This window comes from Felis catus, chromosome A1, assembly GCF_018350175.1.
Source record: "Felis catus isolate Fca126 chromosome A1, F.catus_Fca126_mat1.0, whole genome shotgun sequence".
NCBI classification, from domain to species: Eukaryota; Metazoa; Chordata; class Mammalia; order Carnivora; family Felidae; genus Felis; species Felis catus.
This window is the reverse complement of record NC_058368.1, coordinates 152,837,656-152,865,422: the sequence shown is the minus strand read 5'-3', so window position 1 is coordinate 152,865,422 and position 27,767 is coordinate 152,837,656. Positions and strand designations below refer to the sequence as shown.

The window sequence follows — 27,767 nt, the reverse complement described above, 5'->3', positions numbered from 1 at the left end:
CCTCCCCTACTCACACTCTGTCTCTTTCCCTCTCAAAAATAAACAATTAAAAAAAAAAAGTCTTCTAGCCACAACACACACACACACACACACACACACACACACACACACACACACACCACATACAAACACTGGTAAGGAGTACAGAGGATACATCAAGGACAGGAGGCCCCAATCTTGCCCTTTGAGGTGATACATGTCACAACCATGTGCATGGACAAGGAGTAGGAAATATTTTGCTATGCCAAATAAATGGTTCATGTTGAAAGCAATCTTTTTTTATAACGACCTGTGAGTAACAAGAAGACAACAAAACTTCAAAGTATTATTTATTAAGTTATAGTCCTCCATTCCCTCTTGAACAGATGAGGTGCAGAAGAAAGAAAACTATTCTTCTCAGTTATATTTTAATGCTGATGGATTCCACCTAGGGGATAAGCAAATCCATCCCTGCAGCCCAGGAGGGAGTTTCTGAAGAGGATCTGCTTAATGGTCAGAGACCCTGTTACACAAGCTTCTGGCCAGCTCTATCAGCTGCAGAGACTACATGTCTACACATTGGTCTAGGCCCGCCTTAATCAATCAAAGCTGAAGGAGCTCCCATCTGAAGGAAAAAGATGCAATGTTATCTCACCGTCGTCTAAGAAATACACACATTACCATGAGCCAGAGACAACAGCCCCTGCCTTGCTCGTATACTGACAGAATCTGCCTACATAGGAATTAAAGCCCTCAAGTTATTCTTTGTTCTCCTGTGAATTTACGAAGTGATTAGGAAACACTCTTTCCCACACTGAACTCCTGTAGAAGATTCAGATATGCAGGGACAACCAAGTCACAGGATCCTATCACGATTTGTCTCCATCAGCACAAACATGGCACAATAAAAAGGGCTCTCAAAATGAAAGAAAAATATTCACAATGAGTAAATGAAGAAGTCTGAAATATTAACTGATGTTTTGTTCTAATTTTAATTATTTAGCATAAAATATCTCAACATGAAATATTCACTAACAACAACAACAAAAACCTGGAAATTTTTATTCTAGGTGACGGTTATTTTCAAAATCCTTATATTCACGTTCTATGAGACACCAACTTTCTAAATCTCCAAAAAGGAAAATGTCAAAAATTGGAAAATTACTTTCATAAAATGCATCTATAATCAATGCATCTACTTTGATACTGATTTAAGGAAATAATGAATCTTGAGCAATTTTATGTCTAAGAATCTTTTTAATCCTTCCTGTGAAAGCTGCCCTCTAGTGGTTCTACGACGGTTACACACCCTGGACCCATTACCTGAGAATTGGCGGCTTTCTCAGGGACAGGAAGGACAGTAGATTTTGCTTCCTGGAGAATTTTTGGCATGCCGTAGAAACGCCCACTGACAAGCATCACAGTCAGCAGTTGCAAGGTGAAATTAGAGCCCAGGGATAAGAAGACCTATAAACAATCAGTATCAATGACTTCTTTAGTAGTATAAAAAATAATTTTCAGAGAAAAATACTGACATTTGACAGGAGTCATTAGCACAACATCTCACGGTCCTTTCATACAGTTTCATCAATATATGTCTTTTCCCTCAGGTCATAAAACAAATCACAAGTACAAAGACTATGGGGTGAAGAGTGATCGAGTGTAAAAACACAAATTTGCAAATCTTCCATGTGTGTCCAAATGCCTCAAGAATGATAACAATCACAGAAGTCACATTAGTAATGGAATCATGTACCACAGGAATAAAAGAGCGCACTGGTGAACAGTCAGCATCTAAAACTCACTTTCTTCTTCTCCATCGAGTGATAATTACTATGCTAATGAGATTTACTCAAAACGGATAATGATGTAGGTGTACTGATCATCCAAATATTTTGGATAAATAAAAATTACTAATAAAATGTATTAGATTACAAAGTTTTAAAGTTTTCAAATCTAACTAAAAAAGGGAAATTCTGAATTTAAAAATTAATGTTACTCTAAAATGGATTTTTTTAAATTTACAAAGCATTTTCCCACAGAAACATGGCTGTTGATAATGGATAAGCCTCCAAGTCATCTCATAATCTGGACTATTACTAAAAACTCTGTACATCTTTATTGAATGAAAAAATAACCATTTTTGTGGAGTCTGTTCTTCTTTTAAATATAATGTAGTTAAACATACACCACAGTCCTCCAAATGTGCAAAATATGTACCCTAGTAGTTTCAAATGTTATGTAACATGAGGATAACAGATGCTTCAATCATGCAATCAATCTTCATTTTTTCAAAGTGACACTCACTGAATATGACTCATAGATCAAGTGCTAAGGCAACAGAAATAAATCAGTGTCCTCACTTCAAGCATGTGCCTCCCACCTCTCTTCTAGGGGTGCACCCTTCTTCCACACAGTTCACTGGCTGGGCCGTTAAGGTGGGGCATGTGCATAAATCGAGGGTTAAGATTTTTTCAGTGGTCTCCTTTTTCCCTTATGCTCTAGATATAATGCATTGCTCTTTGAAGACTGGGATATTAGTTAGAAGAAGAAAATATGCACATAACTTTTGATTCTCCAAAACTTAACTACTGATGGCCTACTGTTGACTAGAAGCCTTACTGATAACATGAACAGTCAATTAACACATATTTGATAAGTTTTCACATATTACTACTGTATTCTTGCAATAAAGCAAGCTGGAGAGAAGAAAATGTTCTTAAGAAAATCATAAGGGAAAATACATTTACAGTGCTGTACTATATTTGCTGAAACACATCCACCTGTAAGTGAACCCGCACAGCTCAACTCATGTTGCTCAAGGGTCAACTGTATACCATTCATCTTTTCAAGTGAAAGGAAAAGAAGACTAACATCCTTCAAAATGTTCCAGGTACCATGCACTACAAGAGACAATCTAGGAGTTAGGCAGATCAAGGCTTTTAGTCCCTGTAATATATATCACTTATTTTGGATTTCCTACACATAGTCTGAGAATAGTTTTGTACTATCCATATGGCTTAGTAAAATAACAGAATATCAAATCTTCACTGTGGCAGGTCTTACTGTCAAATGAAATCTCACTATAAAACAATATGAAGCTACTCCTAGAAAAGCTAAAGGAATGTCCCCTGGTGCTCATTAACAGAAATTAAAACTTGAATGCATTCACAAGGTGATATTACATAGATAGGTATAAGAAAATGTTTTGTTACATAATTTAGGCACACTGTATTTTTTTAAAAAAACTCTTCTAATTTGTCAGTGAGACTTAATACAATCATATTCTGGTCAAGTTCATCCATCTCCCACTTCCCCAGCTTTGCAGTCTTTATTCCAGTCTGGAAAATTTTCAGAAACAGGAAATGGAAGCTAGAAATTAATACAACAGGGTCAGGGCATCGAGTCAATTTCCCAAAGAACTACAGGAATGTTAGAAATAAGTACTGTGTTAAGTGTCAGCTGCATTTAAACAAAAATACGTTATTACCAAATGGGAATATACTAAATGCATTTATAAACTGCACATGTCTCATTCAATAATTATTATGCATTTCTATGTCATTTTTTTATGGTTATATTTAAATATCTCAGTAAGATTTTAAGCTGAAAACGAGATAAGCCAGGCCTCTCCTTGAAACGGTCAGGAAACTGAAGAAATGCTACAAACCTGACTCCTCACTGGCACCAGGTCCACTTTATATCTGGCGCCGTCTTTGACCACCAGCTGCCTCTCTGAATGTTCACTAACAACTAGCTGCTCCTTTTGGTCAGAAGAGATCCGAAACCCAACAGCCACGTCTCCAAATGTTCCAGCAAGCCGGGTTATGTTAATTTGGATGAATCTACTAAGGTTTTGCCCTACAAGGATTGACTGGTAATCTGAATACAGAGCAAATACTCCATGCGGGTCATCATTTGCAGAAACAGAGAACTGGGTGATGCATTTCTCTGGATCCAGTTCTGCTCCTCCCTCTACAGAAACAAGCCGGATCACATAATCTTCTTCAATCTCAGGTATATCATCTGGCAGCAGATGAACATCAAATCTCACTTCACTCTCTCCATCAGCAATAGTGAAAAATCCTTTTGTAGAAAGAAAGTCTCCAGTAATGTCAAACACACTGCTTATTTCCCAGTAAACCTAAAATAAAAGGAAATAATCCAACAAAGTCACATAATTCAGTATATTGAATCAAAAGCCTTTATATTTCCCCCATAATATACAAAAACTAACTCTGAATTGTGCAGCGTCATAGTCAAAGCCAGACTCTCCAAAGAGTCAGTTTAGAAAGTATGGCAGAATGACATTAGCATCATGAAAGTATATGAACTCTTTCAGACTATTGTATGCAATTTGCAGGACAAGATTACAAAATCTCATTTCACTTCTAAAATAACAACATGATTTGAAGAGATAAAGCAAAGCAAAGTTAACTTTGGAATGGCAGTTCCATAAATACATTCTAGAGTTCTGAATATGTATTTGATAGGCATTTGAATCACAGACAATACTTGAAGATAAAAAGCGAGTAGAGAATCTGATGCTTCATACTGGAATTTGTTTGGGTTCACTTTTAACAAAAAGGGAATATCTACAAGATTTCAAGAATTAAAAATTCTTTTCCAAGAATTTTTGTACCCCTAACCATAAAGTTTCCACTGAGGAAGTACCAGTTAATCTCCAATATGTGAAAAGAGTTAAGTTCATAAAGAAACTGCAAAGTATGTTCTGCTAGCAAACAAACAACCTTGATCTGTTAGACAAACATCCCGATGATTTACAAGAGCATCCCCAAACAGTCTATGTCAATATACATGCAAATGCAACCTCTTAAAAATCAGTTGGTAAATGAGAAAATTATACTGAGAAATAAAGCTCTAAAGAATAGATTAAGCAATTTACAAAACTCATTGAGGGACTTAAGTAGGAAAAGTTAAACATCAGAGCAAATAAGAAAATACAAAATAATTCAGTCACAACCTTCATGACTAAGTGTGAGAAAGATCTTTTCAATCAAAGTATAGCTGGGTTTAGAGAAACAGCTAGAGGTTGATGTTGGCTGGAGAACTCAAAGGTGCTGAAATGAACCTTCTCGGCTTCTCTGAAACTCATGTTACTTCTAAAATTTTTACCTAACATACAGTTTCTCTGTTCTTCACAATCACGTTTGTTAGGCAAATTGTCACACTATTTAAAAATCAAATGAAAAATAGTACCATAATTTCTCCAAAAATGCCCTTGACTCTTTTGACAAAGAAAGTAATGATCAGGGGCCCTTCCAGAGCCGACGGCTCTGAATAGGTCTTCTCAGATAAAGACTCAGGAGCAAACTGAACAACCCCATTTGGATCACCAAACTTCTGTATCTAAAAACAGAAAAAGATAGCAGAATGAATAATATAACAACTACAGATGAAATTACAGTACCTAACATATCAACATGCAGATAAGCTGAAGAAACGAAAGAAACACAGAAATAAGTCTTGAATATAATCTGCCTAGCTACCTGATTTTTCAAAAGCTTCTTCAGTACACTGATTGTTATCTAAAACAAGTAGGTTCTTATTCCCAAGGGTAATGAGAGTGTCTGGAAAACTGTAATTTGTAGAGTCTCAGAAGGATAGTACTTCAATGCCTGAATTTGATTTGATTTGCCTCATGTTTGCTTCACTTTACCAGGCCTAATTGTTCAGTCAAACACTAGCCTAGATTTTGTTGTGAAAGTATTTTATAGACGTGATTAATATTTACAATTGGTTGACTTGAGTGAAAGAGATTACCCTTGATATTGTGTGTGGGCCTCATCCAATCATCTGAAGGCCTTTAGAGCAAACACTAGAGCTTCCCAGAAGAAAAGGAATTCTGCCTCAACACTGCAATTTAGGAATCCGGCTTGAGTTTCCATTCTGCCAACCTGTCCCACAAAATTCAAACTCAAGATCACGACTGCAAGTCTTTCCTAACCTTCCTACCAGCCTGCTCTATGGACTTTGGACTTGTCAACCTTCACAAACGTGTGAGCCATTTTTTTTTTAGTCAATCTTTCTCTCTGTTTTTCTGGAGAAGTCTGACTGATACAGACCCCAGACTATTTTCTAAGCTTAAAAAAAAAAAAAAGAATATCTCTCTAGATCATTTTCACAGTAGCCTTGGTCCCCAGCACTTTCTACCCCTAATGGACTAAATGGTTCATTCATATAAAATACACTAAATTCAGAGTTGATGCAACACATCATTGTGCTAATTGAACAAATAACCATTCTTTCTCCCAACAATCTGCCTTGTGACTGAGTTAATAACTTTTATGTACTTTCACAGCAAGGATACCCAATGTTTAGGATGATGTAACAAACAGCTCCTGTCTAAAAGTGCAAAAATATTTCCAAAACACCAAATTTTCTCAGGGAGCAAAATAAGTATTTATCACACTACATGAAGGCCACTTAAAAAGTAACTACCAATAATCAAGCTATATAATGAACTAATATAATAACCAGAAAGTCTGGTCCATAGGAATTATTCTGACTTCATCTGGTTTTATGACTTTCAATACATCTTAAGCCCATGGAGTTTCAACAAATATAAAATGCATTTTTTGATAAATTCATTAAATCCAAAATTTTGTGGGAAAAATAAAGTTGGACTTACTGTTATAGTAATATCTTTAGATCTGGAGTCTAATTTAGCTTCTCCTTTCACAAGTTCAAGTTTAATAATGAAAATCTCTTCAACTTCAACATCTTCATGAGGATAGACTGTCAGAGTGATGGTTCTCACACCACCTTCTCCCTCTCCAAAATAGAAGAATCCACTCACTGGGTCTGCAATGTCTCTGTTCTGTGGTGGTAAAGCTTCTTGAGAATTGGGTCCTAATATCTCCCAGTTCACCTGAAGGGTATTGTGTTTTTAATAGAGATGACCAATTTCAAGTTTTTTATTTATTTCTTTATTTTAAAAAATTTTAAAAAGTAATCTCTACACTCAATGAGGAGGTCAAACTCACAACCCTGAGATCAAGAATGGCATAATCTACTGACTAAGCCAACCAGGTGCCCCAGAGATAATCAATTTTAAACAAAGAATTACTTTGCAGGGTATGTAGTATTAGAAACAAATATATCTATGTATGAAAATTATTCTATGATACCTCCAGCAAATTCCTCATGTCTTTAAAAAATACTAATATTTGAGGGGCATCTGCGTGGCTCAATCAGTTACATGTCCAACTTCGGCTCTGGTCATGATCTCATGGCTCTTGAGTTCAAGCCCCATGCAGGGCTCTGTGTTGACAATTCAGGGCCAGGAGCCTGCTTAGGATTCTATTTCCCTCTCTCTCTCTGCCCCTCCCCTGCTCACACTCTGTCTCTGTCTCTCTCTGTCTTTCAAAACTAAACATTGAAAAACAATTTTTTAATTAAAAATTAAAAAAATAAAAATACTAATATTTGCAAATATAAACTACCTAATTACAGGATATAAGTTTTCAGGGATAACAATGTATATGCTTAGTAAGTAAAGAAAAATATGAATACCTGGTCATTTGTCATCACCACAGGATAACAAAAATATAAAAGCATGTATTTTAAATATATATTTTAGAGAAATAAAAACTTAAATAGTATGAATACAACACTGTCTTGCTGTATGCACAGGTTCTGTCAACCAAAACCCATTTGAATAAGATAATAAAACCATGTGAAAAATCTTATGGGTGTGTAACTTCTTTTAAATACACCTAAATAAATTCCTAGTGTAAAACAAACACAACATTTCTTAAATTGTTATAAAAAACAAAATTATATTCTAAATGCCTTTTTAAATATTTCTATAATATAAACTCATATACTTTTCATATCTGCAAGGAAAGAAAATTGGGAATTTCTCTTTGCTTCTTTCCTCTTTCCGCAGCACTGGGCATGCAGCTGACCACTGCCTCTTTCTGGCAATGCTGCATCCTGTCTTCAGTGGCCTCCATGATACATACCTTCCCAGTTTTCCTCCGCCTCTACATCTCAGGTTTCTTGGCTGGCTCTCTTTCCTCAGAGAGTTCACTGCTGGCAGCTGGGGACTTCAGGCTGTCTCCTTCACGTCCCTATCTACGCACCTTAGGCCACATAGTTTCAAATGCCTCCACACGTCAGCAGCTTCTCCCCTCCCCGCAACCGCAACCCATACTTACACATGCCCCTGCCTGCCCGACCCTGCACTGGGACGTCCGGTATCAATCTCCAATTAACATGGCCAAAACAGAACTCTTGGTTTTCTGCCAAGCTTCTGCATCTCAGTAAACAGCACTACAATTTAACCAGCTGCTCAACTGAAATTGCAGCAGTTATTCTTCATTCCGCCTTCCCTCAGCCTCCACTAATCTAGTGTTTTCTCCAAAACATACTCAATATCTATTCACTCCTCACCATCCCATCTCCACCCGTCTGAGCCACTGTCATCTTGACCCTGGACGACACAGGGCAAGAGCCTCCTAACTAACCTCCCTGCTTCTACTCTGGCTTCTTGACATTTCATTTTCCTTAGAACAGTCAAAAGGGAGCTACTTAAAATGGCAATCCAGGGACATCAACACCATCCCCCCACTTCAAACTCTCTAATGGTATCCTGTTTGCACTTAGAATGCTCTTTAGTCTGGCTAAGGAGGGTCGCTGTGATCAAACACCTCTCGACTTCTCTGATCCACCTTGTGCTGCTACCCCCGACCACCCAAGCCCACTACCACATGGAACTCTCCGTACCTCAAACATGCCAGGCTTGTAGATACACATTTATTCCTTCTCCCCAAATGCTCATCCCTCTAACAATTACGTGACCATCTCTCTCTCAGCATCCAGTGTTCAGCTTAAATATCACGTCACCATCTAATCTAGAGTAGTCAACAACTCTGAGTCTAGAGTAGTAGAGTAGTCAATCTAGAGGTAACTCACGATTGTGTTTCTCAATTTTACATCCCTGCAGAGCACTTAAGTGCTATCACATAATTTTCTTTTTGTTTATTGCTCTGAAAACTCTAAGAGAACAGAGGCGAGGTCTGTCTAGGTCACCAGTGTATTCTCAGTGCCCAGAAGAGGACCTGGAACATGGAAAGCACTCAACAAGTACTTGAACTAATGCGTTTTATAAGAATTCTTCATTTTATTTCTAACTTGCTCTCGAGAGATTCTGATGACAGCTTGTCTCATACATTTTTATGGACTTATAGGACCTGGAAGCCACTTTACCCCTATTAGGTAATTAATAAATATTATTGCAAATACATAAATGGATATATTTGAATAGTAAGAAAATCCAGCTCCATACTCAAGCTATCATTTTTCAAACCATGGGAAGAAGAACTCTACCTGAATCTCTCCCAAGAGTCCTCCAGCCCGCTCCAGCAGCAAGGATAGAATCATTGTGGAATGGGGATTAGGAACAGAAATGTTGCTTTCATTAAGAAATCTTATAACGCCAAACGGAGGGTCACTCTTGGCAATTGTGATTCTGCTCACTAGGTGGCGCCCAAGGACCGCTCCTCCAGTCGCTCCAATGAGCAAAATTTCAACGGGCTCTGCAAATTCACTGCATAGCAAGAAGGAGCAATTCTGAGTTTAAACATATTAAAATGCTTCTAAAACCCAAATAACTAGTCATTTTCCAAATTGGTCATACATATTCAAGGCACAGCATTCATACACCAGTGGTACGAAGAGGGTGCTTAGCTAAAAGCATGAATGATCAACTTCAATATTACATAACCTGCAATAGTTATTAGACGTTCTTCCTCTCTTTTGAATTGCTTAATGCATTAAGGAAGTGAATTGCAGGATGCTTCTACATACTGATTAGACTTTTCAAATCTAAAAGAACAAAAATTTATTGTTTCCCTCTATATGCAAAAAGTGACAAAGACAATCCTAATGGTCTCCTGATCCCTTCTTCCCTACCCCAGCCCCCATAAAAGTTTCTCATGAATTTCTCAATTGGCACATGTATAACCTAAAATCCTGTTATCAGTGCAAAACATGGGTAAAGACTGGAACACAAAAATCCTGCTTTACATATGCCCAAAGTATTTCCAACATTACTAAATAGTATTACCTTTCATTATCATCAATGATGGAGACATTTATAAAACTTAAATTCTGTCCATGCTGAAAGGTGATTGAACTGCCATGCAGTATATAATCCACACCGGCAGGAACTGTAGAGGAACTCCGAGAGATGAAATCAGCAGTCACACGGCCATAAGTCCCCTGCAGCCTCACCACTGGAATCATAATCACTCCAACATCCTCTTCCACTATGGCAGGAATATGTAATTAACTGGTATGCCAGACAAAACCACTATCTTTTATAAGACTCAGTCAAATTAAACATAGCAATTAAATATAACAGTACAGTTGTGCAAGCCCTCAATGTTTCCATAGTTCATTTATCATTTAAAAAATATTAGTGAAAATTTCAAGACATTTTTTATGAGAAATGCAGTTTGTCATAAGTTAAAAATTATAGTGAGCATTGTAAGTTAGAATTGAAATAACCTATTTAATCATTAGCACAGGAATTCTTCCTCTGTGTGCTACATACAAATAAATGATGCTTGCTTTCCAAGACAATGCTAGATGAATATGAAAAACCCTTAGACAATGCTAGATGAACATGAAAAACCCTTAAAATATGTGTCCTCAAAGGAAAGTATTCTGGACTGCTGCTACATTTAGTTGAAATCTATGTAATATAAATAACTGTGGTTAATGTTAATTATATCATATGAATGTTTTAGAAGTCCACATGTAAATATAATTCTATTACTTCTTGAGTTCCGATGAAATATATTTGAGAATGTGAAAATGTATCCTCAAAGTTTAATTTCAACTTAGAAATTCTTTTCAAAAATTTACTTCCTCTTAAGCTATGCCAACCTCTGTAAATTAAAATGTCATTTAATAGTTTACACTAGCTATATTTACATTAGCCAACAGTTCATGTTAGCTACAGCTAAATAGTGCTGAATTTACACTGTAGTTATAAATATACATTGCTCCAAAGACAACAAATCAAACAGAAATCACTGAACACAAAAATTCTAAGTGATTTATTTATTTCTTGGTATAAAACTGAAGCATGACTTTTATTAACTGTAGACTGAAGTTCACAAAAGAGTGATGTCTTCCATATCCATAAAGTCGATATTAATCAATTGCAAAATGATTTCTGATGAGCTTTAAAAATGGGTACATAACCAATGAATTTGATGGAGGCAATGAAGTCAAAAAGTTAATTGCAGCAAGAAGATAACATGATTATTTTGAAAGGCATGTTCATATTCTACCTTTAAATAAAATAAAAAAGCAGCCCCTTTTTCCCCAGGAGTGATTACAGCCATAGATCATGCATTCTGCTTCTAGAGGGGTGGAGAACAGGCAACAGTAGGTGGCTGCTGTTAGGAACTGTCACAAGAAAGTACGAGTAGGTGCCCAGATACCACCTGCATTGTATCTGCAGTCCAGTAAAACGGTCATTTCAAATCTGATTATTTATTAGAAACTGAATATTCACTGATTTCTAATCACAGAGGAAATGATTTCATAAATGAGAAAGATACTTTATGAAGATGACTGAAATCTAAACATTGCAATAATCCTAAGGTTCAATGGGTTTTCTAAAGCCTCGTTCCTTACCATTCAGCTTTGCCACACACGAGTAAGGTTCATACTGCCCAAAGATAACTCAAAATATATTTTACAAATAAAATATATAAATATATGTAAATACATATAAAGGTGTACATGTAGGGGCACCTGGGTGGCTCAGTCGATTAAGCATCCAATTCTTGATTTCGGCTCAGGTCATGGATCTCACGGTTCACGAGACTGAGCCCCGCTCAGGTTCTATGCTGACAGGGTGGGGCCTGCTTGGGAATTCTCTCTCTCTGCCCTTCCCCTACTCCCATCGTCTGTCTATCTCTCTCTCTCTCTCTCGAAATAAATAAATTTAAAAAACCTTTTTGAAAAAAGAAAGCGGCAAATGTATAAGATTACTGAAAACTTACCTTCAAAGGCAGTGTATCTTGGGTCAAATTCAATGACACCCTCTACATTATCATTTTTCATTATTATGATTCGAATAATGGAGATGTTTCCTATTTCAGGAGGTTGATCTATCTGAAGTCCATTTTCTTGAATGGTAAAATCATACCCGCTTGCGAAGTCATAAAAAAAATAATAAAAGAAAAAGAGTAAATAATTGTTCATTGAAATGCCCTCTTAGCTCCTATAACTTAGTCCTATTAAGTGTTCTTATATTTTTAAAGATCCCAACACTAAAATATTTCTTTTTCCTGAAATGATGTCTGAAACAGACTTCTGTGCTGCTCCCAATTATCACTGCCTGCATGAAACCTAAACCAATATAAAGTTATTAAACGAGAAAAAGACTATTGGGAAATTGGGAAAAAGTTGTAAAATGAACCTCTGGGTGATGAATGCATTGATAAACTCATCCAACAGTGATGGGCCAAGGAAGAGGATGTACATGAAACTGTAGTGCACTCTGAGACAGGAAACCAGCTGGGCCACAGCCACAGTGTCAGGATGAAAGGGTTACTTTAAAATTTTTTTATGTTTATTTACATTTTGAAAAAGAGACAGAACAAGCGAGTGCATTTGTACGCGGGGAGGAACAGAGAGAGAGGAAGAGAGAGAATCTCAAGCATGCTCTGTGCTATCAGCACAGGGCCCAATGAGACTGCAGAGCTCAATATGGGGCTCATTGCCACAAACCGTGAGATAATGACCTGAGCCAAAATCAAGACTTAACTGACTGAGGCACCCAGGCTCCCCGAAAAGGGTGACCTTAACTTTTTTTTAATGTTTATTCATTTTTGAGAGAGAGAGAGAGACAGAGCACGAGCAGGGAGGGGCAGAGAAAGAAGGAGATACAGAATCCGAAGCAGGCTCCAGGCTCTGAGCTGTTAGCACAGAGCCCGACACAGGGCTCGAATTCACAGACTGAGAGATCATGACCTGAGCCGAAGTTGGACACTCGACCAACTGAGCCACCCAGGTATCCCTGAAAGGGTTACTTTAAGGAAAAAAAGGGTGTCATGCCACTAAAGAAATTTCAAGCTATAAGAAAATATCTCTGTGGACACCAACTGCAATCAATGCCTCTATTCTTTAATTCACATGGTAGTTCACTTGGCTAATGACATATTTCTGCTGAGGAAGTCACCTTTTTTTTTTTTGATTGATGTTTTTCCCCATGAAGAAAAGTTGTGACCTCCAGAGTTTTATATCACTTTAATTCCTGAAGCTAAAAAATGTCACAAAACCATTTCAGTCTTTTCTTCAATTCTCAAATTCTATTTGCCTGGTGTTTTTATGCTACATAGTTTCAAAAGGTTGAAAGCTGATTAATAAGATTATTTGTAAGGCAACATTAGAAAACTGGGGATTAAACTATTAAATAAGAGTCAATGTTAACAGTTGTCTGAGATGGACTGTAGATGACCTGATTCCCTTAATCCCAAAGAAGTAAATTTTCTAGCAACTAGGCAAAATGAGATCATACAACTTTGCTTTTTCAAATCAAAGGAAACCTAGAAATTCACCTAGAAGGAAAAACTTGGTTTTCTCAGAATTAAACTTAAGCAGGAATTGCTTTTTAAGGCCAAGTCATAGTTAGCCAATAACACAGATGTTATCTCCACACTTAATGAGTTAATTTGACTAAATTTCACTTACTTAATGAAAACAGCGAGCAGCACAAATTTTAACACATTTAATGTAAGCTAAAATTCATTCCCATTGTCGGTTTTCCTTTTTTCAGATGGCCAGGAAGATGGTGGACATTCAGACTAAGGATGCCTACCAAAAGCATGTAACCACTTTCAAAGTAAGAAGAGGGTCCTGCTTGGATAAACTGGCAAGGAGACGCTCCTGTGATACTGCAAAAACATTGGTCTGGGCTTCAAGATGCCCAAGGAGGCCACTGAAGGCACCCATTTGACAAAAATGCCCCTTTCCTGGTAATGTCTCCATCCAAGGGCAGATTCTGTCTGGTGTGGTGACCGAGATGAAGAAGGAGAGGACCACTGTCATCCACTGAGCCTCCCTCCACTACATTCAAGAGTAGAACTACTTTGAGAAAGGCTTTAAGAACTTGTCTGTGCACCTCTCCCCATGCTTCAGGGATGTCCAGGTCAGTGACATTGTCACAGTGGGTGCATGCCAGCCCCTGAGCCAGACTTGCACTCAACAGGTTCAAAGTCATGAAGGCTGCTAGCACCAGGAAGCAATTCCTTGAGTTCTGATATTAGACATCTGTCCACACCCCTGAAGAAAATAAAGTTATTTTTCCAGTAAAAAAAAATTAATTACCATTGCCAGACACAGAATCATTTCTGGGAAATTTAAGGCTTGAAGTGTACACATATCCACAGTATTTTTTTCCAAGTGGAATGATATATACTCTACCTAAGTCACACAGTGAAAAATTTTAGCTGGAAACAGCTTTTAAAGCATGGCATGCATATAACAGATGCAAAAACATATTCATGCACAAGAAAAATTCCTTTGAGACTCATAAATGTAGGGGCGCCTGGGAGGCTCAGTCCACTGAGCATCTCACTTGATTTCAGCTCAGGTCATGATCTCAGGGTTTGTGAGTTCAAGCCCCACGCCGGGCTGTGCTGACAGTGCAGAGCCTGCTTGGGATTCAATCTCTCTCTCTCAAGATAAATAAATAAACATTTAAAAAACTTACATAAATGCAAACATTATTCTAGTTGCAGGTTTTGTGTAGTCTGTCAGAGCAGACATACTCCCTGGGCTACTACAGCATGTGTAAGGAGTTTCTGTCCTTGTTCATCAAGTCTGCTCCCACCAAATCAGGGAGTGAGACAGGCTCAGTATGGTTAATTCTTAATCTTCAATAAAATCCTGGTGCACCGCTAACAACTATCTTTGACTCAAATTTTTCCCCAGTTAGAAACTGCTGATGGGCAAGCAACCACCTCCTTCCCCCACAGAAGATAACACGGCCTTCAGAGATACCAAGGAAAGAAATCTCTCACTCAGTCCTTTCACAGGTGTAGAGATAGAGGTTACCAAATTATTACAAGCCCATGCCATGTTCAATTCCCTGACTACCCAGAGTGAATTCTCACAAGAAAAACAACATACTTTCAACTTTAGGAGAAAAATAATACTTTAGAACACTGTATAATTAACATCCTTTATCATAATTTCCCTTCTATGTCCTGTCCCACTGTCACATAAATCTGAAAAAGAACAAGTTCAGTATTAATCCCCACAACAAATATTCTTCTCCCTCTCTCTTTTTTTGTTTGCTTTTTCCCAATTTTCTTTACCTTCCCAGGAGTTCCACCTTTGTAATTACTAGAGAAAATTCCTCTGGGCCTTCTGGAAGACCATCATCAAGTATTTCAATCGGCACACTTTTTGCCATCTCCTCTGCTTCAAAGAACAGCTCCCCCACCGCAGGGATAAAATCCAAGCCTGCCTCTGCTGTCCCACTCACGGTCTCATACCAGAGTCTCACAGGACCCAATGATCCATCTGAACGGATGACTGTGATGTTCACCTATGCAAGAAGCAGTTTTTATTTAATTTGGATGCTTTATCTACCAGACAATACTTAATTTTTATCATTTCTAACTAATTTTCTATGTTTATCAGGGTTATGTTAAGATTGTAAATAAATATATAAAAGTTTATAAATTATATGTTAAAATAATGATATTAGCAAATTAGTTTGTGAAAACTATGGAAAATGAACAAGGAAATACTTTGTCAAGATCACTCACACTATAACTTGCTACATTAACTCTTAATATTTAAATTAAAGCTTAATCAAGCTTGCCAAAAAAAATCACTCACAAAAAAATAGAAACTAAAATGGTATTTAAGATTTTAAGCATTTTACACTCTACCCTTTTGGCTTCCTCTGACACTCGAAGTTGCTCATGTGAAAAGGAGAATCGGCCATAGGGAAAGTCACTGGCCACCACTGTGATACCAGCAGTGCTGCGGGATTCACTTAGTATCCCCCCCTCACTGACCCCAGTGAGCTGAAACTCATAGAAGCTCTTCTCCTCAGGAATGTCATCATTCAAAGCCTAAAGAAGGACAGAAAGAGACGTTATCAGTAGGATCTATAACATTTAAAGAAAAATGCCTATCACGTAAACAACAACAACAAACTCAGGGATATCAACAACCCCCAACCACCCCACCCCCCCAACACACACAGAACAAAGGGAATAATAGAAACGAGTAATATTGATTGATACCTGTATTATTACAACTGCTGCAGACTGTCCATCTCGCAATGTCAGTTTCCCTGATATTTCAGCAAATTCTCCCACAGAAGGAGGGAATATCCTCCAGTACACAGTGACCTCCCCCCAAATCGCTGAACCACGAATGAGGCTATAATATACAAAGGTATAATCAGTACGATTTTGTTGAAGTAATTTTTCCTAAATATATTTCCTAAATATTTTCTGTGTCTTTCAACAACAATACAGACAAAACCTGTATTCTTTTAAAGGGATTTAAAAGAAAGTATTTACAGACTTTTCATGTAATACACAAGGGGCAAAATATGAATAGTTTACCACAGTTCTCTTAAAAAACAGCACTTGATACAAAGAACACTAGAGGAAAACTACGAAAAAGATAAAGTATTAACCCAAATTCGGTTTTTTCATTGATAGCTGTTCCTCTCTTCATGAGAAAACTTGTAATAAAGAAAACTGCCTATGATCATACTACTTTAATAGGCCCTAATTATATATAGGGCCTAATTTTAGAACACTTAGAATCATAAAATGTTTGATCCAGAGGATTTTCAAAGGAATGATTTTGTAGCTAAGACACGAGCTTACAGACAGGAAGTAACTCTCTTATTTGACACGGTGAGTGACAGAACAGGGTGAAAGCATCAGATCTCCTGATGTTAAGTGAAGGTGCTTTCCTTGTCGTAGGTTGTGCAAATCACCCAAGTAGCAGTCATGATCATTAGATGTCAAGATTTGGGAATATGCAACCGTATGATCAATACATATCTGTTGAAGAAACTTTTCCTAAATATTCTTCATGATCTAACTTCAAGATAGGTCAGGATAGGTCTTTAATTTTTAGCAAAACTTTTTTCTACTTTCCATACGATGTTACTAAAATATAAAATGATGATGTCTGAAGAATATGTATGTGATGAAAACAATGCACTTACATAAAAATGCTAAGGATTTTAAATAAAAGTTCAAAATCTCCACCTAAGCAAAGAAAAAGCATGAAGCCCATACCTGATGATAGCAGTACCATTGTATTTTCCTGAGGGTTCCCCAATGAGGACATGCTTAGATGATGGAGCAATCCCAACTTCTCCTGATGTTCCCTTATCTCCCCGAATGATTATTGATGCACTACCTGAGTTGAAGATGACACATAACATGAATGAAACAAACATATGTATTCACTTATTATACACCTAGCAAAATTCTCAGCACTTTACATATATACTAATCCTGTGAGTCAATGGTCATGGAAATCATATGAACTAGGTGCTAACATTATCCTCATTTATCCTCATTTTCCCAATGAAATTATTTAAGCGCATTGAGGCACTCAAGACAGTGAGGCAAAAAACTTGCCCCAAATCATATTTTAATGAAAGGGTGCAGGAGAAAGTGGACAATAATTCCACTATCACTCTCATAATAAGAGAGTACTCTTCCACCATTTGCATTAATTTACTTCTGCAATGACCATTTTGCAGTTCACTAAAACTGGCTATGTGGCAAAAGTAAGAATTCTTGGGGTAGTTTTTAGTTTTAATTTTCTGAATCCGCTATTTGCTTACAAGCATTTATAAAAAGCGAGCTAAATAATAGAAAGAAAAATTATAAGAAGTAATACGAGTATTCATATTATAGTTTAGCACTAACTTGAAGGAAAGTGTTTCCAGAAGCTAATATTAGGGTTTTATGAAAAAAAGGACTGAGTAACTATACTCTCACTTTCTTTGGCAATGGATTAATAAAACTAAGAGTGGTCCGTCATGTCCAAGTACGCCACAATTCGAAATATATTTTTTATATTAATAAATTATTCATCCTGAACCATAGGTATATTCTTAGTCTTATGTCTAGTTAGTCTATATGACATCAGTCTGACATCTAATGTGACGTAGACAACTGAGCTAACTTAAGATGTATGGAAGAATATGGTGTAATCATATGATTCCCTCAGAGGTTTGTTGGAAAGTACTCTAGAGAAAAATGAGAAAAGAACTACCTTAAGTACATACAGTGATATTCTCTACAATTTTGAGAATCTCTTTGGCCTGGAATTCTGCTTTTTCGGCCACAGACCAACTCCATAGGATGGAGCTACTGATGTTAAAAAAGGGCACGTATGTCACTAAGCTTTCATATCAAAGTTGCTGGGCCATTTTTTAATGGTTATTATTGTCTGTACCACAATGCAACCATTTTAGGACCATTAACCCTTTCACTTCAGATAGGAAACAAATTTTCATAAGGACCATACACAAATGAGAATTACGATGCCTATTTCTGAAATGTCAAAATATTGAAGTAATCACTTTCAGATGAAAATAGACATAGCTAGCCTGAAACAGACATAATATGCTAAGTTTTAAAATAATATTTTATTATAAAAGCCATATGTGACAATTATAAATGTGTAGAAAATATAGGTAATCAAATCACACTATCAACATTTCAAGTAAGTAATTCCAAACACACTTATAACATGCACGTGAAAAAATGGGATAACTCTGAACATGTTATGAAGCCTGCTATAACACAGCAATTATCCACGTAACTAAGTGTTTTTAATGTTTAATGTAATTAAAGCTTTTTCAGCTATATCCTTTTGAATACTTATATGGTACTCTGTCATAATTAACCAGTCTCCTATTCATGGACGTTTTAGGAAGCTTCCATATTTTACTTTACAAACATCACAACAACAAACATCTTTTAAAAAATCACAGAGCTAAGTACTGTAAAATCTTTGATATATAACTTTACCAATTCCAATACCAATCAGGTATTAGAATTTCACTTTTAAAAACTCTTTGGCTGGGGCGCCTGGGTGGCGCAGTCGGTTAAGCGTCCGACTTCAGCCAGGTCACGATCTCGCGATCCGGGAGTTCGAGCCCCGCGTCAGGCTCTGGGCTGATGGCTCAGAGCCTGGAGCCTGTTTCCGATTCTGTGTCTCCCTCTCTCTCTGCCCCTCCCCTGTTCATGCTCTGTCTCTCTCTGTCCCAAAAATAAATAAACGTTGGAAAAAAAAAATTAAAAAAAAAAAACCTCTTTGGCTGTCATACAAGTGAGTTAGCTTATGTTTCAGCAAGCATTTTAGTAATTATAAAACCTAACTTTGTAACTACTCATTATTTGGTTATATTTTCCTGAGTATCTACTTTCTAATTTCCAAACATGTGAATTTCTCTTACCTTTCACTGGAGATATTTCTACTTCATCAGTTGGTATCAACTGAATGGTAAAACGCCTGTCCTCCTCCAACACAGTATCATGAAGCGTGTGCAACACAATGGTCTTTTCAGACTCTGTCTACATCAAATGAGAAGAATAATAAATTTTCTGGATTGATAAAAGCCAAATTTTGAGAGTTCTCATTAGCAGAATAATGTTTATGCCCATAAGTATTTTTTCAAGTGTCTTTTTGTACCTTAGAATTATGAGTTGCTTCTAGAAAAATTACTATATAAAAATTAGCTCTGACCAAAAATCCCATGTAAGTTTTTAATTGGAAAGAAGGGGGAAAATTAACATAACCTCTAAACTGTCTAAACATTGACGAGACTTGGGATCAAATAAGAGTTACAGAATGGGTGGAAATGGGGATAACTCCCAGATGTCCAGCTTGGTTGATGGGTTTTACCCTCAGTCAGGAGAGGAAACGTTGAGGGATGGAGGCAGTGTCTGAAATTAAGTTAGATTTTAGACATCAGGTATGTGTGTGATTTTCCTCCAAAGTGCCTATGATTTCAAATAAATTCCACACATAGTATATACTATCATACGAATTCATAAGCAGTACTATGGGAAAAAAACAAACACAAGTTTGAGAAAAACTACAGGAGTCCTGATGCTGACGATACCTCATCAAAAAGAAGCGTCCCATTCAAAGGCCTGAGATCATTTTTAGCTGTCTCATCTATGGTCCACTGAAGTCGAACAGCTCCTTTTCCTCCTAGGGACCGGACAACTGTCAATGTCACATATGAATCAGGGTCATCAGACAAAAGAGATTCATCAACCATTACCTAAAAGAAAGAAAATCCAGTAAGGTGAAAAAAGAAAGGAGCAGGAAAAACAATCTTATTTCTATTTGCAAAGACTGAAACTTTTCAATTCAGAACTCTGTTCATGGCATGTTACAATCATGTGGCAGAAAAAAAAAATACTTCACCAAACCCCATTTCCTTTTTGTCCTAGACACTCTGCTACTTGGCATCTCCTAGCCTTTCCTCATCTCCTAGCAATTAGGTAGAGCATGTGACTAAATTCTGGCCAACAGTAACACGTGGGAAGTGAAGTACGTTCCTAACAGTCTGCATCAACTTCCCACAAAACATTCCACATTCCTTTTTTCTCCATGTGCTGGGTGACTAGTGAGGACTCCCAGGAACCAGGACAGAGTCAAGAAGGAAAAAAGTGGGTGCCTGAGAACGCCAGTTGGACAGGAGGTGTCCCTAGGTCTTAGGGAGGACCATGGATGTAGGGCTTCTGAAGGAAGAAAAAACTAAACTCTTATTATCTTAAGGAAGTAAGATTTAGGGGTTCTTTGTTAATGGAGTCAGGCTCCCCAGATAATACAGACTGCAAGTGTCCTCCTAATTATCTGCAGTTTGCCAATTTTAGGAAGTCCAAATTTATTTGTTTTATTTTGTTTTTTTTTTTATTTATTTTCAAGTTACTTAACATACAGTGTAGTCTTGGCTTCAGGAGTAAGTCCAAATTTAAAAGAGGTTTTTATTAACCTGACAGAAATAGAGAAGGAAATTCAATACATTAATTTACCTGTACTATTTATTTTCTACACAAGTTCCTTATTAAGAGAGCTGGTTCAACTGAATTGCATATACTGACTGGGGAAGCAAAGTCCAAACTAAGCCTATAATATCCACCTGTTATGTAAATACAATATAAAACAATGCTTTCCATTTTCAAGACAGATACCTAAGTGCCCAACACAAATTTGTTTTGCTTTTTTTTTTTTTCATGAAATTTGGTAATGGTTCCAAGAGCAGACCTTTAGAGCTAACTAATATTTATTGAGCTTCTAGTATATGTCAATTCCGGCATATACATTATCTTATTTAAGCTTCACAGAAGCTCTAAGAAATCTGGGGGTTGGATATATGCACATATATGGAAAAGAGAAGCCTTCTCTTCTGGTTCAGATGTTCTGACTCCATAGCCAGTGCTATTCATGCCACCCCTCAGATAACAGAAATATTAAATAAGAAGCAAAGTGAGAAAGAAGAGACCCATTATAAACTTATCATTCATATATAAGTCCTTTTTCTTTCCATAGATAATAACATTGTAGCTTCGGTTTCACAAGGAGATTTCTTGAGCCAGGGCTTTGGTATACTTACCATATTGCCCTCATGAGCAGCTTATTTGTTCTGACAGATTTATATTAATAAACTTTCCTCAATATTGTTGACTTCTAAATCTAATCTGTCATCAAATAATGCTAACAAAATGTTCACTATATGCACAATACTGTGTATCTTAGATACATGTTAAAACAAAAAAATTTTGTGTTATCAAGAGCCTTTGGCAGTAAGAAACACAATATAAAAAAGTAACCACAAAGGGCTGAAAAACAAGCTGCTGCTGATACTACTAATTATAAAAATAGCAATTGACACCTACTAAGTGTAAGACCCAGTTGTAAGTGCTTTACATATATCAACTCATTTGTTCCTCACAGCAAGGCTTATGAGAAATAACACAGTAGGAATTGGGTGACCTCACTCTCACTTTTAGATTGCAAGACAAATTGGAAACTTGAGGTCACTACAGTAAGATATGAGTTCTCAGGCCAAGGGTGCACTAAAGTTTACAACAGTAGTTAAGATAAAATAAATGAAAGTTATTTATGAATAGTCATGTAAGTCTTCATTTTCCCTAACAGTGAGAGAAACTTATACACATACCGTTTAATGCCTAGGAGTCCAAAAGCATGACGAAGTTAAAAGCAACATTTATGTTAAGGTTTTACCACTAAAGATTTGAATGAAACCCTGAACCTTTTATCCAAACTCAGAAGTTAACTGACATTTTATAAAAACTGAATTATATTTATATCAATTAAAATGTTTCTTTTCACATATGCAAAGAAAAAAAGCACAGATGGAAATAAAAAAATATTAATGATGTCCGTATCTTAGGTTAATACCATTATGGATGCTTTTTACTCTCTTCTTTATACTAATAGTTTTATGTTTTCCAGACTTTTCATTTTGCTCAGGAAACATTCACAACCACTCTTGTGACTCTACCACTCCTTACAAACACTTAATTCTGCTTATTCATTTCCCAAGAAAGAGAGACTCATAAGGCTATAGCAGAAGTGTGTGTGTCCTGTCCCTCTCATGGTTCCCATTCTCTTACGAAATTAAAACTTCAATGATTGGGGCGCCTGGGTGGCTCAGTCGGTTAAGCGGCCGACTTCAGCTCAGGTCATGATTTCGTGGTCCATGAGTTCGAGCCCCGCATTGGGCCCTGTGCTGGCAGCTCAGAGCCTGGAGCCTGTTTCATATTCTGTGTCTCCCTCTCTCTGACCCTCCCCCGTTCATGCTCTGTCTCTCTTGGTCTCAAAAATAAATAAACGTTAAAAAAAAAAAAAAAAAACTTCAATGATGTAATCATTAGGTAATTATTAGGATATATTTAAAGTTTGGAGCATCTGGGAAGCCCAGCCTTAATGGGCAAGTTATAAGTCTAGCCTTTCATCCACAAAATAGTAAAGACAATGAGCATTGGGAGCAATCTGTTTATTATTTAAAATGATCTATTATGAATTACTAATTATCTATAAGTGGTCAAATAAAGGGAAAGGTGACCTATAGACCAAGAAAACTTGTGTATATCAGAATTATCTAAATATATGATTATTTCATCTTGGAATTTCCTTTGAAAGACAGCCTTAAAAATGGTGATATAAAATCATGTACTAATTGTGATACGGTTTTAACAATTTTTTAATATTTAAGATGTAGAGATAATTTAGCATTAGTCACCAAATCTGGCTTTATAAATGGTTAAGTTTTTTTCTCCCTTAGCAATTAAACCGATAATAGTAACTGGCTTCCCTCTTCCAGGTCCTGAAAGTAGACAACCAAAGGGAAGTAAGAGGGAGGAAAGAACAAATACAAAGAAACATTTCAGCTGGGTTGACTGTGGTGTTTGTTCAATATGAGACTGAGTACCAGAAGGGAAGGTAAAGTAAATCCCTCTGTGTTTTGTTCAATATGAGACTGAGTACCAAAAGGGAAGGTAAAGTAAATCCCTCCCCAACTAAATGTATCCTAGGATGTAACACTTAGATCTTGCCTTGTGACCAGGATGGTGGTCTGGTAGCAAGACAGGCTGAGAACAAAACGTATGGACAAAAACTAACTCTTGGTCTACGATACCCAATAAGTAAGATTTTTTTTCCCCCTTTGTAATTGTCTGATCTTAGATGACTCGTTACTGTCAAACACAGATTAGAGGACTGACCCTTAATTCAACAGCCAACTTCAAGGACTCTTGAGTAGAAAATCATGAGTGAGAGGTAAAAGTTTTTTAAAAAATGAAAGATATCTTTCTTTTAAATCTACAAAAATAATTAGCTTAGGGGAAGGCACCCTCCCCCTGGTATTTAACTTACAGTCTTTTCTTCAAATCCAAATACTCCAAATGGGGAGTCATTTTGCGGAATAACAACAGTTACCACAACGTCATCGCCAAGTCTGCCACCTCCAGCCACCCTGATTAAGGAAATAGTGAACGTCTCCATGAGTTCAAGTTCAGCATCATCAATTATGGTAATTTCTATCATTGCAGTAACCTACAAAAGAAAAGGGAGAAAGAAGGAAAAGGAGGGAGAGAAAGAAGGGAGGGAACAAGGGAAGGAGGGAGGGTAAGAGGCAAGGAGGATATAATATAATAGCAATTTTTGATCACATATATTTAAACTATTAGTTGACAGAAATATAGTACAAAAATATAGTATTTTTTGGCCTGTTATGTTCATAATACTATTTTAAAATTATACATACTATTTAGTATTTCAAATCAGAAATTTACACTCTATTATTTTCAAGATAAGGGAATTACATATGTAATAAAATATAGTGATATTTATGTATACAAAAACTAATGAAGCCTGATTCTTGAACAAAAGTATTTAAAATGCCATATAGGCTCTAATAACCATTTCGCAAATATAAACATTAGTATACTTAGCATTAATATCACATGACATACAATGGTAACATAGAAATTACCATTGTCTTCAGAGTTAGAATAAATCCCTTTGGCTTCAAATGTCACTCTTAAAATGTTAAAGAAAGGCAGGAAGAAAACCCAATTCTTCTGTTCTCAAATGTTGGTGATTAGGATTTCGTACATTTGTCTGGGTCTATGTTAAACATTTTTATAACTTATAAATAAGTAAAACTTGGCCCAGCTTGTGATTTCACTACTGGTCATAAAAATATTCTAGTCGTATCTCTACATTTAAAATGTTTTCTGTATCTCGGAGGGAAATTCCAGTATTTTGACACAGATGTTTACCGGAAAATGAAGTTTTTCTACATAAATCTACCTAATACCTTTAATAAAAGAGAAAAGTGAGAAATCTAGATTCATACTGAGAAGTGGAAACCTGAACAAAATCAAATATTAAAATGGAAGCTTATTAAAATGTAGGCACCTCAACTCTATACTGTAAAATACAGAATACTTGCTTAGAAGATGTTAACTTTAAGAATGACAATGATCTTAAGGTACTGTTAAATAACAGGCCTTCAACCTCATGCACAAAATAAAGTGCTAGTAATATAAGGCAGAATGCTACTTTGATGAAAAATATATGTATTTGTTTCTACTGTTAGTGTAAAGATCTCTCTTTTCCCTCCTTTCCCTCTCTTTTCCCTCCCTCCCTCTCTTTTTCCCTCCCTCTCTTTCCCTCCTTTGAAGTTCTAAATTTGTTAAAAACTCATGATTTCAAATATTAATAGACCATTATGTATAGGGATGTCTAACCTGTATGCTTATTTTTCAGCAGCAACTAATAGGCTGATGCATTCTGTACAAATCTGTCTCAGCAAAATCAGGCTTCATACATCATATTACAAAATGTCCAGTTTCCAAAACTTATAACTCTTAGAGAATACTTTGGCCCAAATCTAGAATACTGTTTTTCAATTTTTCAGATTTGATTATTTTGTCTCTTCTCTATCATTTTAAAAAGTCTTGTTTTTAGTTGTAACAAAAAGTTCTGGATATTAAGTAATAAAATGTGCACACTTTCGTGCAAATCCTAAATAAGTAAGTTATCTGTATTGATAAGCATTAAGAAATCAATAGAATAAAAGGACCTAAAATTTATAGGAATAACAAAGTTCATGAGGCAATTTTTTATACATTCTTACATTCTTAGGCACTTCTAAGCCATTCATTATCCTCCTTTAACTTCTCCTTAAAATTAAATGAGGTAGGAAAGTTCAGAAAAGGGTGAGATTTTTGTTTCTTTATATTCTCTTCCTATGTCCACCAATAAATTATAACACATTAATTAATAAGAGTTCTGTTTGGCTTGATATACAAACAAAAAGTATGATACATTTAGCAGTCACTAATGCACCCATTTGGTGGGTATCTATAAGATGTTTGAAGTACAACGAAAAATTGCTAATACATTTGTAATTAGCATACTTGTTTATCTGCAAATTCAAGAATCCCATGAGATGGCTTAAAGTCTTCCAGGCCAGCACTATCCAGTGTTGCTTTCCAATAAACATTTACTGCCCCAAAGCTTCCAGCCATCCGGACTACAGGAATTTGAATAATATTCAGTGGTGGAGGCACCTCATAGGCAGTAATAACTCCACCAAAATCCTTTAAATAAAGAATATAGTTAAAATACAAGAGAAGATTAACATCTTATATGTCATCATCACTTTCCTTTTTTTTTAAACTTATTTATTTATTTGGGGGGGGAGAGGGAGAGAGGGAGAAAGAGAGAGAGAGAGAGAGAGAGGGGGGGGGGACAGAGAGAGAGGGAGGAAGAGAATCGTAGCAGGCTCCCTGCTATCAGCACAGAGCCCGATGTGGGGCTCGAATAAACCATGAGATCATGATTTGAGTTGAAATCAAGAGTCAGACAGGACACTCAGCCAACTGAGCCACTCAGGCACCCTATCATCATTTTCTAAATTTATTATTTCTTCTTACATTTCTTATATTTCACACTTCAAAGTAGAAATCAATAGTCGGATATAAATATGCATAATAGGTGTTTTCAAAATTCTTTTCAAATTTAAATTTGAAAATATACTTGCTTAACCTCTTGGTCTAGTACAAAGAGAATTAAGAATTAGTCTATAAGACAAATTTTAAGGCACATACTTATTTTTTAAAGGCTTTTTTTTTAATGTTTATTTAATTTTGAGAGAGAGAGAGACAGAGCATGAGTGGGGGAGGGGCAGAGAGAGAGAGGGAGACACAGTATCTCAAGTGGGCTCCAGGCTCCGAGCTGGCAGCACAGGGCCTGATGTGGGGCTCGAACTCACAAGATGTGAGATCATGACCTGAACTGAAGTCGGACGCTTAACTGAATGAGCCACCCAGGGGCCCATTAAGGCAGATATTTATAAATGTCTATAAGCAAAGCCAATTACTCTCCAGAAAATATATAACATTGAGCAAATCAGCAGGTAGAAGTGTCTGTATTACTATAAATACATTAAAGTTTATCTCACTGTGGTAACATGAAACTTAAAAATTCCTCTGGGATCATCATTTTCTTCAATCATTATCTCAACTATTTCCATCCCAGGTCTCCGCACACTTGGCTGTCCTGCAGAGAAGTCAGAATTCACCAGGTACACCTCAGTGATGTTGACAATAAATCCTTCTTCCAACTCAGGAGCATTATCCTGAGGGGGGTGGGGCAAACAGGAGAGACATGTGTTCCATTTTTAAAAATATACTGAATTTGTCTTGGAAGCCTGATTATTTTTCAGTAAGGAATAAATGACTGACCACAGGAATGGGCACCTTTTTCACAAATAAAAAAGATTCCCTTTTATATTTTAACACATTCCCACTGACAAATTTCAGAATCTTAGGGAATATTCAAGCTTATCAGTGAAGTTTTAACTGAAGCCTAATACTCATTAGCAAATATTTTTTTTAAATCCACCACACAATTTTGATCATATTCTATCAAATATGTTTTATGCACATAATACCCCACCAAATATAGGAGAAATGGTAAATGCTACATACATCTTAAAAGTAAAAGCTCTAGACTTGCAACTCTAGATATTATCCTATATTCTAATTAACTTTTTAAAAACTGTTACCTTATTTTGGAATAGGTGATAAAAAATTTCCAAAGATAGAAATAATGGACACTGAACAGGAAAGGAAACTTCCGTTCTGCCTCATCCCTTACATCTTTCCCAGAATGTCCTTTCTAGAGGC

General features: G+C 36.5%; 1 protein-coding gene and 1 pseudogene across 9 annotated transcripts in view; one reads left to right on the top strand and one right to left on the bottom strand.

Moving 5' to 3' along the window:
- The window catches only part of ADGRV1 (adhesion G protein-coupled receptor V1), a 591,098-nt gene that overhangs the window by 358,447 nt on the left and 204,884 nt on the right, over positions 1 to 27,767 (bottom strand). For all 9 annotated transcript variants that reach the window (XM_045033568.1, XM_045033570.1, XM_045033575.1 and 6 more), the window contains 16 exons: positions 27,041 to 27,217; positions 25,995 to 26,177; positions 23,944 to 24,123; positions 20,156 to 20,320; positions 19,487 to 19,604; positions 17,307 to 17,430; positions 16,290 to 16,428; positions 15,930 to 16,115; positions 15,348 to 15,580; positions 12,027 to 12,175; positions 10,073 to 10,274; positions 9,334 to 9,553; positions 6,632 to 6,871; positions 5,200 to 5,349; positions 3,650 to 4,123; positions 1,303 to 1,446 (listed from right to left, as the gene is read on the bottom strand). In XM_045033568.1, the coding sequence (XP_044889503.1) occupies positions 1,303 to 1,446; positions 3,650 to 4,123; positions 5,200 to 5,349; positions 6,632 to 6,871; positions 9,334 to 9,553; positions 10,073 to 10,274; positions 12,027 to 12,175; positions 15,348 to 15,580; positions 15,930 to 16,115; positions 16,290 to 16,428; positions 17,307 to 17,430; positions 19,487 to 19,604; positions 20,156 to 20,320; positions 23,944 to 24,123; positions 25,995 to 26,177; positions 27,041 to 27,217 (3,084 nt within the window). The remainder of the gene's footprint in view (positions 1 to 1,302; positions 1,447 to 3,649; positions 4,124 to 5,199; positions 5,350 to 6,631; positions 6,872 to 9,333; positions 9,554 to 10,072; positions 10,275 to 12,026; positions 12,176 to 15,347; positions 15,581 to 15,929; positions 16,116 to 16,289; positions 16,429 to 17,306; positions 17,431 to 19,486; positions 19,605 to 20,155; positions 20,321 to 23,943; positions 24,124 to 25,994; positions 26,178 to 27,040; positions 27,218 to 27,767) is intronic.
- LOC123379086 lies at positions 13,817 to 14,288 on the top strand (annotated as a pseudogene).